The 12478-nt window shown below is 34.0% G+C and overlaps 1 protein-coding gene across 1 annotated transcript; it reads left to right on the top strand.

Annotated features, from left to right (window-relative positions):
- Nucleotides 1-5122, top strand: LOC132621974 (uncharacterized). Its single transcript, XM_060336479.1, has 5 exons — nucleotides 1-387; nucleotides 1478-1717; nucleotides 2565-2648; nucleotides 3548-3677; nucleotides 3800-5122. Exons 1-5 carry the CDS (start codon nucleotides 134-136, stop codon nucleotides 4889-4891), a joined length of 1800 nt encoding a protein of 599 aa, XP_060192462.1. The 5' UTR covers nucleotides 1-133; the 3' UTR covers nucleotides 4892-5122.
- The last annotated feature ends 7356 nt before the right edge of the window (nucleotides 5123-12478 follow it).

Genomic DNA, 12478 nt, shown 5'->3' with positions numbered 1-12478 from the left:
AAACGGTAATTTAGTAGCAGCAGAGCTTGAATTTCCCTCCCTACTTATTGCCATTGGGTGCATAACACGACAGTGTACGGCCTTGTTATCTCTCTCTACAATACATTTTTTTTGACCGTTGGAAGCTGCAAAAATGGGTATACTTGGCAGGAAGAGAGCTGCTCCGATGAACATTGACAATGTGGACGACGGCAACACCCAGAAAAACTCCGAGTATGAACAGTTGAGGGAAAAAAGAATCAAAGAAAATCTAGAAAGAATGGAAAAGTTAGGGATTTTTGACATATCACTCAAACTTAAGTCTACTAGGAAACCCACTGTTAGGAAAACCCCTCAGCGTATCTCTCCTTTGCAGCCTTCTTCTGGACCATCTCGTCGCTCTTCTAGGTATACTCCACTATTTCTTTTATACTGATGTGGGCATACCCACTGCTTTTTGATAGAATGTTCGAGATAATGGTCCACAACACACCTGAACTATTTGCTATTTTGCGAGTTTCACGCTCTAACTATCAGATGTTCCTTTTTTCCATCTGGCCATATATGTATTAAAACACACCTCAACTATTAGTTAGGAAAAAATCCTAAACCTTATCTGGTAGGAAAAAACTCTTTAACCTTATCAGGTGGTAAAAGGGAACAACTGATAGTTGATGTGTGTTTTAATACATATCAGGTAGGAAAAAAGAACATCTGATAATTGGGGTTTGAAACTAGAAAAAAAGTGGTACTTCGGGTGTGTTTTTGACCATTATGTGTGGTAGGTACACGTCACAGTGTTCGAGTCATGTTGTGAATTAATTTTGGTGTTTAAGTTGACAAGGGTTGAAAGGGTGCCCTAGTATCCATCAAGTTTGAAGCTTAAAACAGGAATTTTTCCATTGTAAAAAAATGATCTCATTTAATTGACATATTGTTTCAGAGGTGTAATGGTAGACAAGAAAAATGATTTAGATTTAGGGTGTGTTTGGTATGGTGGAAAATGCTCTCTTTGAAAACAAGTAGGTTTCTTACTTGTTTTCTAGTGTTTGGTAACGAAGCAAAAAAGTATTATCCCAAGAGCATTTATATGTAATCTAGCAAAATAATATGGGGTAGGATAGGTGGGGAGTTGGGGGGGGGGGTGGCGGGGTTGGGGTGGGATGGTCAAGGAGTGGTGAGGAGACAATGAACTTGGTATGTCACTTATGAAACTTGTTTTCCCTACTTCCATTAAGGAAGTCATTTTCCTCATTTTTAAGGAACTTAAGAAAATTGAAAACTATTTTTCCATAAAATGTTTTCCTCCTCTCTGCATTTACTGACTTGAGATCAGTTGTTCTTCTCCGAGGTTTACTGGATGTAAGGGGAGCATGTTCAACTATTTGCTCCTATTTTCTTGTTTTCTAGGTTTTCATTTCTGCTCTGCACTTAAATGAAGAAGAAGATGGACATGTTGGAATTCTAATGCCTTATTCTTGTTTGCTTGGGAATTTAGGCTGCAGAATGGGACACCAGTTAGCTATTCAGAGGTGCATCTGTCAAAGATTGATAAATCTTTGGAAGGTGGGCATCATTTGTTGAGGGAGGAAGGGTCAAAGCCAGAGATTTACACAGAAGAACATGAGAAATTGTTGGGTAACACTGATTTGAGCTGGACTTTTTTTGTGGATGGATATGGAAATGATGGGAAGCGAATCTATGATCCGATCAATGGAAAAACTTGTCATCAATGTCGGTAAGAAGATATTTTTGTTATAAATTTGCTTGCTTTATATAAACTGATTTTCATCAGCCTGGCTGCAGACATTACCTTCAGTAGGGGAACCTAGTAACTTCAGTAAATTCTTGCTTCATGTTGTACCTATAAGCTAGCTGTTAGTTACACTGGCCCACATTGACTTAGTTCACTGGACCTACATCTGATCCCTTGGAAAACACTACATTGAGTTTTACACTTGAAAACGCAAATATCTAACTTTTTACTTGTTTCGGTTAATTCTTTGATGCTGCCAATTCTGCATGATGTCGGAGTTAATTATGTAAACAAGTTGAAATTTCCCGCTAGAAAAATAATAAACAATTAGGGAAAGCAAACTGGGTAAATGAATTGCGTTGTGTAGCTGTCTATTAATTTCTTCAGTTGCTGTCAGATTGCCTACTTGCTAGACACTAAGGTAGTACTTGATATCTTTGCAAACTATAGGTGACATTGGCAAAATAATGAAAAATGAGGAGATAAATATGAATGGACTTGAAATGATCTATGAAATTACCTCAATCAAATTTCTCATTGTCTTAACATTGGAAACTGCGTAAATTTTTATTTTGAGGGGTACATTATTGGATTTATTAGCCTATCTCAATTATTTTATTGAGCCGTGATATTTTCAAATACGCAAGGAGTCAGTACTGCTTTCTCTATTCTGATGAATCAAGTGATGTTTGCAACAAATCCTTTCTTTGAAGGAGGAACAAAATCATGACACATTTTCGTTCATTTCTCATGTATGTCTTCATTCAGTACAGTTTCCCTGGATGAATATACCAAGTTAACCATGTGGTTCTTCACCTTCTTTCTGCAGACAGAAAACTCTTGGTCAGCGTACTCATTGCAGCAAATGCCAAATGGTTCAAGGACAATTTTGTGGAGATTGCTTGTATATGAGGTAGAATATCATGTATATCAAAATTTAGATATCTTCTAATGTTAACCATTTTTATGCTCTCAATATGCCAAACTTCTCAAATAAACAAAAACGTCTATAACCAATACAATTTCATCGAGTAATGTATTTTATCTATATGTCCATGTTTGTCTTTCTATGCCACTTGATGATGAAACTACTATCTCACTCAATTGGCTGTATATTTGGTCCTGCTGAGCTTTATCAATCTGCTTTGAGAATATGCATTTATTGACCTCTCATTTAACCAGTTGTACTGATCTCCCGTCTCCGTGCACCATATATATCTATGTTGTGAAGTTGTATGTGTTCAAGCCAATAAGAATTAGTTAAGAAATTTCTTCCTTAAACACGCAGCTTGGAGTTCTCTAAGACGGAATTACAAGATCAACTTTCACTCTTCGTACTTTTGAATTCCCTTATAATGCAGCTCCTGGTGTGCATCTGGATGCAAATATCCTACTGTGACCAGCTTTTATTTTAGTCGTGTAATTAGAAAAATTGCAAGATAGATTCTCAGATACTGGTTGGAGGCTTGGAGCATCTCCCTTTATACAAGATCTGCAGATTATAATAAGACCTACAGGATGATGCATATGTAATCTAATTAGAAGAGAACTTCAGAACTTTTTAGTTGTTTTATCATATAGTTCTGTATATCTCCATTTACAAGATTTGCAGGACTATGCATCTGTATTTTTTTCATTAGAGGGGAACTTCAGAACTTGTTAGTTTGTTTTAGAAATGTTGGTCGGGATAATCCCCCTTTACCCAGCCCAGCGGTGTAGCAGGGTGGAACAAACGGCTTCAAGTCACTTTCTTCTTTCAATTTGAATATCTGCAGCCTCTTGCTCATTGTGTTATTGAATTACGCGATGCAGATATGGAGAACATGTACTTGAAGCGAAAAGGAATCCAGACTGGATTTGTCCACCTTGTCGAGGAATTTGCAACTGCAGCTTGTGCCGGCAAGCAAAAGGTTGGGCACCTACTGGCGCTCTTTATAGGAAGGTAATAGTTATAAGAATTTCATGCTACCAAATATTTTTCTGTTCTTTCAATCTCTTTATCATGTCGTTTCCTTTTTTCCCTTCTCTTCCATTCTCAAACTCTTGATTGTTCAACTAATCCAGATAGCAAGACTGGGTTATAAGTCTGTTGCACATTATCTTATTCAAACCCATCGAGCTAGTGTCAGTTCTGAGAACAACTCAGCACCACCAGTGTCTGCAAAAAGATCGCTACCTTTCTCAGATATGGAAAGTACAACGAAAGACGAGGAACTTTGCAAGTATAACAGCGACTCTCAGGGACTGGTTATGACTACTCAAACCGAGGTGAAAACAGTGGAGTATGATCCCAATGAGCAAAATATAGCACTAGAAAGTAGCACAGAGCCCTCACTGAAGCCTGCTTTTGCTGCGGAGTCAAGTGTTGAACCTTTATTACTACTGAAACATGACACTGAAAACAGTGGTACAAATCCTGTGCTCTCATGCAACAAAGTAGGGAACTTCTCAGCAGACAACAAACCAGGAAATGAAAATGCTGAGCTGGTAGGCAGTGCATTGACTTCAAGTGCAGCTGTGCTTGCTGAAGTGAATGATGGCTACAAAGGCGAGTCACAACTTGGTTATGAGTTTGATGTTGGGAAAATGCAATCAAAAGAAGAAAAAGAGGACAGCACTTATGTCTCAGATGACAAAAACTGTGATGGTATGATCGCGCCAGAAGGAAATACCGAGCTGGTTGGCAGTGCATTGACTTCAAGTGCAGCTGTGCTTACTGAGATGAATGATGGCGACAAAGGCGAGTCACAACTTGGTTATGAGTTTGATGCTGGGAAAATGCAATCAAAAGAAGAAAAAGAGGACGGCACTTGTGTCTCATTTGACAAAAACTGTGATGGTATGGTTGCGCCAGAAAAAAATACCGTGCTGGTTGGCAGTGCATTGACTTCAAGTGCAGCTGTGCTTACTGAATTGAATGATGTTTACAAAGGCGAGTCAGAACTTGGTAATGAATTTGATATTGGAAAAATGCAATCAAAAGAAGAAAAGGAGGAAGGCACTTGTGTCTCGGGTGACAAAAACTGTGATGGTATGGTTGCACCACAAGCAAGTTCAAAGTCGAAGAAGAAGCCTTGTCAAGTTGCTGCACAAGTTGTTGATAGCATAGCTGGAAGACTAAGGCAGAGACGTGGAAGAAGCAATGTGGAAGCATAACAACTTCGTGGATGACAAATGCTGGGATACTCTTTTGCACCTGAAACAGGTTACGGCGTTCAATGGTAAAGCATATTCATTGTGAACACATTGTGACAGTGAACAATGGTCTAGGTGGCTGGTGGTTTTTGCTAAATGTGATATATAACCCTCTGTAAGGGTTTCTTTTTGCAGAACTTTTTAACTGAAGTAATGGAACCAATATGAAATCTGCTTTTGAGGTGGATCAAAGTCATAGTACTCTTCTACCAGAACTTTTACGGTTGATAGAAAATTTAAAAGGAGCTTGTAGAAGCACTAAATCGAGGCAATATTTAGTTAGTCAGCTCTTTGTTCAGTGCTTTACGTGATGATTAAACAACTTTTTATACAATAAATCATATGAGGCAAAACATGAGACTATAATTTGTTCAACTCCAAGTAGTTAGTAGCCCAGCTTAAGTGACCAAGACAAAGTTTTTGGCTAAGCCCAGAACGTGGGCTACTCCAGGAACAGGTCCGCTTAACCAAAAGGGCAATTTGCACGATTGTCCTTATTTGGGGGTGGTCTTAAGGCAAAACTTTTGTAGAATTCCAACAGAATAAAAAAATAAAAAAAATCTGTCTTGCAGCTTTTGCCTCAAGGCATACTTTAAAGGCAACCTTGCCTTGCGATTTTTTTTTTTTTTGGACTGAGCGGAGATTCGAACCCAAAATTTTGAGATATTTTCGGCCATTTTTTTAAGCGAATGACAAAAATTAAAGACCAGCGCCTTTGAAGAACAATGCGTGCAAAAAAATGATAACGTGGCATATCAACTTATTCATCACTTCCCTCCACAAGTCTCAAGTAAATTGCGAAATTGGTTTTCTAAAATAATTAAACATTTATACACGGAAATTTTTCTTTACACTATCACATTAACAAAATGATAAATAAAGGTAATTGTCCATAAAAAATTGGGTTAGTAACTTGAAAATGAGATAGGTTACCCTGCTATTACTTGTTGAATTCACTGATAATGTAACAAAAAAATTTATTGTCATGGTATATTAGGTAAATCCTTTCTAAATAGGATAAGTTGCGACCATATCTCTATTCTAAACTGTTCATGTTTGATTTCAGATCTATGACATTATTTGTTCAATTCATTGAGAACATGTGACTTACATAGGCCTTAATTCAAGGGCCTTTTATGAATTTCAAACACAATATTTACTCAGTTCATGTGACAAGAGGCAATTACCTTATTGATATGTTTTTCAAACTCCATAAATATGTGAAGTGTCAAAATTTCCCCTTCTAAAACGTCTGCAAATTTACTCCGTCCGTCTCCATAAATTCTCAATAAATTATGTGAGTTTACAAAACAAAACACAGTAGAATTGATATTTAGAAGTCAAAAGACTTAAGGGATTAAAGAAATACCCCAAAGGAGTTGCTTTCATAAAGTATCATCCTATCTACTCATGCATTGTGAATTTGTGACTAATCCTTCTTTATAAGAAGTTTGAGTGTTCTTTCAATTGATGATTACTTACGTAACCCCTACTATTAGGAGTAATTCATGCAAAAAGCTTCTTATTGAATAATTTTCGTATAACCTATGCACATTATTATGTTAGCTAAAGATAACTGCAATAGTTGTTCATACAACAACAACAACAAACCCAGTTTAATATATAGTTGTCCATAATATTAGAATTAATTAACTGTACAATAAGAATACATAACCTGCACAATATATTAACCTTTATTTTCGGTTTACATAGGCTTAAATCCTTGTCCTAAAGTTTAAACCCTTTGTGCGTGTTGGGTTGTTTTAAAACCATATTGCTTTAATTTTCTTGCTAGAACTTTCAAAATTGGTCAGTTTTTCACATTAGTACTAAAAGATATTTCATGAATAACTTCACATAAATACAAAGTTAGTTTGAATGATTATTTTATTGATTGATCTAATTAAATGACCAGATAATAAACCCACAAGCTCAAAATCCTTATTTATCAAGTAGAGTATATTACCATTTTCTATTCACTTTTCCGCATTATGGTTTGAGGAATGCGTTATTGATTTATGGCCCTTAGTTAATAAAAAAAGTAACCCCATATTTAACTCTTCAATCAATGTGTTTGACTCTTTGTTGACTCGTTGATCAGTTAGTTAACATGTTTAAGTTTCTTATTAGACTTAGCTTATTGCTTTAATATGATTAATAACTCTTAGTCTAACAAAGAATTGAGAATTCTAAGGTTGTGAGTTGTGACTTGTGAAGCTTTTCAAATGCAGGACTAGCTCACAACTCATATTTCAATCTATAGCTGTGAAGATTTTCAAATGTAGGACTCACAGTAAGCTTGTATTTCCCCAAGAAATAAAGTAAAAGAAAAAAGGGGAAAAGAAAAAGTTTGGGGGGGAAAAGAATATAAAAGGCTAGAATTTGTTGTTGGTGGAAATTAAATTGGCAAAGCAATGTGAGGAAGTTGCGGGAAAGAAAAGCTCTTGATAATAATAATAATATCACTTTAAAGAGCGCACTATCACTTTTTAAAGGGCAAAATTAGGAATTGAAAGAGACATAAGCTACGTCCTCTCCCCAGAACGAGAAAGGAAATCATCATATTTTCCTTTCAAACATAGCTTTTCAAATGTAATTATGCATACGAAAATTATTGTTTTCTCGATTGAAAATAATGTTTAGAGTTCCTTGGGAGTAGCTTTAAGATGACTTCGATCAGAGGGTTTTGAAGTTAGAATAGTTTTATTTTTTTATTTTAATTTAGAATAGTTTATACTAAAGTCGACATTTAATTATTTTTTTATGTACCTAACAAACTTTACTTTTTATCTCCTCACATTTGTCTAAGAATAATCAATATTCCCCTCTCCAGTTGAAGGGGTGTGGAAAGGAGAAATAGAATATGGCCAATGACAAAATGCAAAGAGACTAGAATTTTCGATTATTTTTACTTTTAAATACGCGATAAAACATATTTGTAAAAGTGGGTTCATTTATAGATATTTAATTTGGCCTGAACTTCTCTTTTTTTTCCATGAGAGATTGAGTGAGGAAATAAGAAAAGAGTCTAAAAAATTGGAAAATTTGATGTTTGGAGATATGTAGAAAATCAAAGTGTTTTACGATTAGTTTACTCTTTACGTAACATTGTTTTGCAGTTGCACTCACAAATGAAAATTCCACTTTATTACTATATTAATGAAGATAAAAAATTGCATGCGCATAATATAGTCAACTGCATCACGTTTAGTAAAAAGTTAATTAATTTATACAGAAAGGGACTGCATCATCAATAGACAAAGATACATTATTTGCCTAAAAATGGGTCTGTCCCGCTCCCATTGTTTAGACAAAACATAGTTCTAATTTCACGGTGGTGCGGTCCAGTCTCTTTCTTGGAAAAATTACTTTCGAGCTCTCATTAATTATATGTAACCTCAATTACTAAAATTTCTAATTTGACAAGAAAAAATATATATTTCATTCAATCATAGTTTCATATTGAGCTATTAATATGTGTGTCTAAATACTTGCATTCAATATTTACACCAAGCTTTTGGTCGTGAAATATATAATAGGTGAAAAGGTTACTGAGTGCTTTATTTCCTTCGTTAGGGTAAGCTAATAAAATTGCTAAGAAGAATATTTCGTTTATATTGCGACATTCCAAACTAAGAAGGATTGAAGGGATTGATCCCATAACCTTTCATGAGGAGAAAGATCAATTCTTTATAGTCAATTGATATAAATTTTCAAAGAGCAAGTGGTATTTGGTGTTTGACTGCGTGGATCAGGTTAAGATTTTGCATTTGATATATCTGTTGTTGGCAGCGCATTAATTACTTTATTATTTGCACAAGATATTTACACCAAACAAATAAAGAATTTAATTTAACATAAAAATGAAAATATATATTCATTGATTTGATAGAAACATGCGTGCATATAATTATTTTTTTCTTTCCATTGTCATAGTTTTGATACACAACACTAACTATGATTTCAAAAAAAAAAAGAGGTTCGTGACTTTCGATATGTCAACATGGTTTCATCTTGTTTTCGAAAACCAAACATTTGCATTAAATGTTTGCCCTCTACGAAGACTACAATAACGATGTAACTTCAAAGAAAGAGAATTACAATCCCCTTGTTTATTCAAAATAGAGAAGATAAAACACCATATCGAAGAAAAAAGGTATATGAAAAAAGAAAAAAACAGAGAGACGAGCACTACTCTTTTTGAATGACCGTAAAAAAAGAAAAAGAAAAAAAGACATGCCAAGTGTAGATCGTACCACATAAAGATAGTTCATGCATTTCAAGAAAATGGGATTCACTTTTAAAAAAAGCTTGATGGCTTTTTTCTTGAACTAATTTGACTTGGGAACTTTTAGAACGAAGTGGAGATTCCACACAAGGTGAAAAAAGAGAAACAACAAATTTAATTTAGAGCCTGTTTGGAGGACTTATGCCTATAAGCTGCAAACAGCTTATAAGCTAAAAAAAATAAGTTGGGTAGTCTAACTTATTTTTTTTGGCTTATAAGCTGTTTTCAGCTTATAAGCTGCTTTAGATAAGCTAAGTCAAATGAGCCCAATTATTTTTTTGAGCTTATTTTAAGCACAAAATGACTTTAAGATGGTCAGTCAAACACTCAAAAAAACTGAAAACAGCTTATAAGCAACTTATTAGCAACTTATAAGCCAATCCAAACGGGCTCTTAGTCATTCCAACAACTCCAACAACTAAGAAGGACAGCTTGGAAAAAAGATTGCGTTTGCATTAAATGTGTCTGTCATAGTGTAATCAGTCCAAAAAATTTTGTAGCCTACCCCCTTGGCCCTAGTTATTGCCATTGCCCATTTGTTAGTTGGAGCACACATTCCTCCATCCCACATTCATTTTTTCCTCCTAAATTTGAGCCAAGAGAATCACTTTATTTCAAATGTTAAGCTGGAAAAATTAAGGGTTACAAACAAAATAAAGTATAAGTATTGGCCCCAAAAAAAATGAAACAGAAGGAGTGAGGTGAATTTGGAATGGTCAAGTCAAATTCAAAGGCATGTAAAGACATATAGGAAGTTTCAAGGGAGCCAAAGGCAAATAACTAACAACATGTGCAGCATTTTGTTTGATGTTGTACCTAGTAATTGACTGTGTTGAAAAAGTCAAAAGAAAGAAATGTCAATTATGGTCCACAATATAATGGAGTAAAAATTGTAGTCAATTTGGTCCTTTTAATCTTATTAGTGCCAAATTTTGGGTATCGTGCACTGCACCCAAACTCCGACTATCCAGGACAAGAGAATCCAAAGTGCACGCAGTTAAATTGTATACCATCTGTTAAACTGTTATTATTTTAATCTCCTTCAGATAAATAATGGCATCTTTTTGTGCTGTGCCTATATTAATTCTCAGCGTTAATGAAGATATATATCCAATTCAATCGTTCTGTCACAATTTAAAGATTAAAAGAGTTGGACCAGCTTAATTAACAGGATTAAACTCTTTCAGATGATATGTTGTAAGTCACTTAAATGTGATAGCCAAGAAAAAATATACGATCCGTGCAATATAAAAACAAAGAACGGGAGGAAAATAAAGGAAGCAAAGTGTTTTGTTTTTCACTAAGTTATTATTAACATGGTAGCTGAGATAAATGGGAAAAAATTGTCAAAAACACCCCTAAATCATTCGAAATAGATCAATTTTACCATCTGTTATGTTTTTGGCTAAAAATATGTCTTCTTCGTTATGTTTTTTCTTGCTCAAAAATGCTCTTCAACTAGCCAAATAGTTTAAAAATACCCTTCCTACTTACAGATACTCCAAAACAAAGGAAAATTATTTTTTCCGTTGGACTATTCTAAGTTGGGTAATTTATCCCTTCTTCTTTTAATTTTTGTTTGTATAATAACAGTATAAGAAAATAAGTAGTATAAAACGCTTCCTATTTTAACAAATAAAAAACAAATATATATAATAATTTAAAATTTTATTTTTCTACATCAGTAATAATGAATTAATTTTACTCACGCTAAAAACGATGTGATAAAAGAAATCAAATTCATTTATACCTTGGTATGATATGTTACTTGTTGTAAGTTTAAGTCATCCCAAGTTTCAATCGAGCGTCGGCATAATAGATAGGGTAAATATTTAGTTGAAAAATTAATGCTAATAATGAAAATTTATATAAAACATAAAATTGGCATTGTATATAAATTATAATTTAAAATAGTCAAAGCATTTTCATAATCTCCAATATAAGATTTTTGCTCAGGTCTTTACAATCAAGACACTTGTCCCGAACTTTAAATAAAAGACGAAATTACCCCGTTCGAATAGTTCAAAGGCAAAATTGACTCATTCTCCCTTGTTTTTGGAGTAACAGTTAGTAGGAAAGATATTTTTTAGCTATTTGGCTAGTTGGGAGGCATTTTTGAGCCAAAACTGTAACGGCGAGGCCATTTTGAGTAAAAACCATAAAGAAAGCTAAAATTGATCTACAGTCAAACCTCTCAATAACAGCATCTTCGATTTTTTTGATGTTACAGAGAATGACTGTTATACAACTATTACAACATTTGACATTTAGATAATAGTTGGCTGTTATAGGCAAAAACGATTCATAAAATCTAATTTTTAATTTTGAACGCTATAAAAAATAACAAATTATTTAAATTTTGTATCTCAAAGATATACATACCTCACTAACTAAACATTAAAAAAGTTAATGCAATTTTAATAAATTCATAACTGAATGAATAAAGTTTTAAGTTCTAAGCCATACACTTTAAAACTACTTGAAAATTAAATTCTTTCAAGATTGATGGAAGAAATTTATAATTATAGCTTGTTTCGTATTCAAATCTTTTACTGATGATATAACACTTGAATTGACGAAGATTTGCGCCTAAACTTACAACAAACGGGTATCCAATTGCTTTCTCATGAGGAGAATCTAAGAGTTAACCCGTTGAATCTTCTATATATCCCACTCCAAGTAACAATAGATGTTCTATTTTGATAAAGATATTTAATTATTATATTACCAAAAATGGAAGATAGTTGTTATATGAGGGGTAGTTTTACAAAGAGCATACTGTTATAAAGTTGATCGTTACTATTAAAGGTAAAGTGCTAATATAGAGAAGTAAAATATAACATAAAAAATTGGTTTCGAAAAAACTTGATTGTTATAGAGAGGTGATGTCATATGCAAATGCTGTTATAGAGGTGTGACTGTATTTCAAATAGTTCAGACGTAGTTTTTCATCATTTTCCCTTCAAGAATTCAGACTAAAGCACTAGTAATAATAAGAAGCCGTTATTTCAAAAAAGAATAGATATAAAAGGCATAATACATAAACAGGAACTCAAACTTGGCCTCAGCTAGCAAGTACACCTCCAACTTTTGGTGCGCACAAGTAGGTACCTCAATTTGTTGAACACTTAAACATAAATGCTGACGTGACACATCGATTTTGGAGTGTCTAGATGATCATTTTTTAAGTTGAAATGTTCAACTGACAAAGTGGAGACAAATTGAGGTGCCTACTAATGCACACCAAAAGTTGAAGGGCA

This window comes from Lycium barbarum, chromosome 12 (genome assembly GCF_019175385.1).
Source record: "Lycium barbarum isolate Lr01 chromosome 12, ASM1917538v2, whole genome shotgun sequence".
Classification (NCBI taxonomy): Eukaryota; Viridiplantae; Streptophyta; class Magnoliopsida; order Solanales; family Solanaceae; genus Lycium; species Lycium barbarum.
Note: the sequence above shows the minus strand (reverse complement) of the source record. Positions and strands in the feature narration are given on the sequence as shown.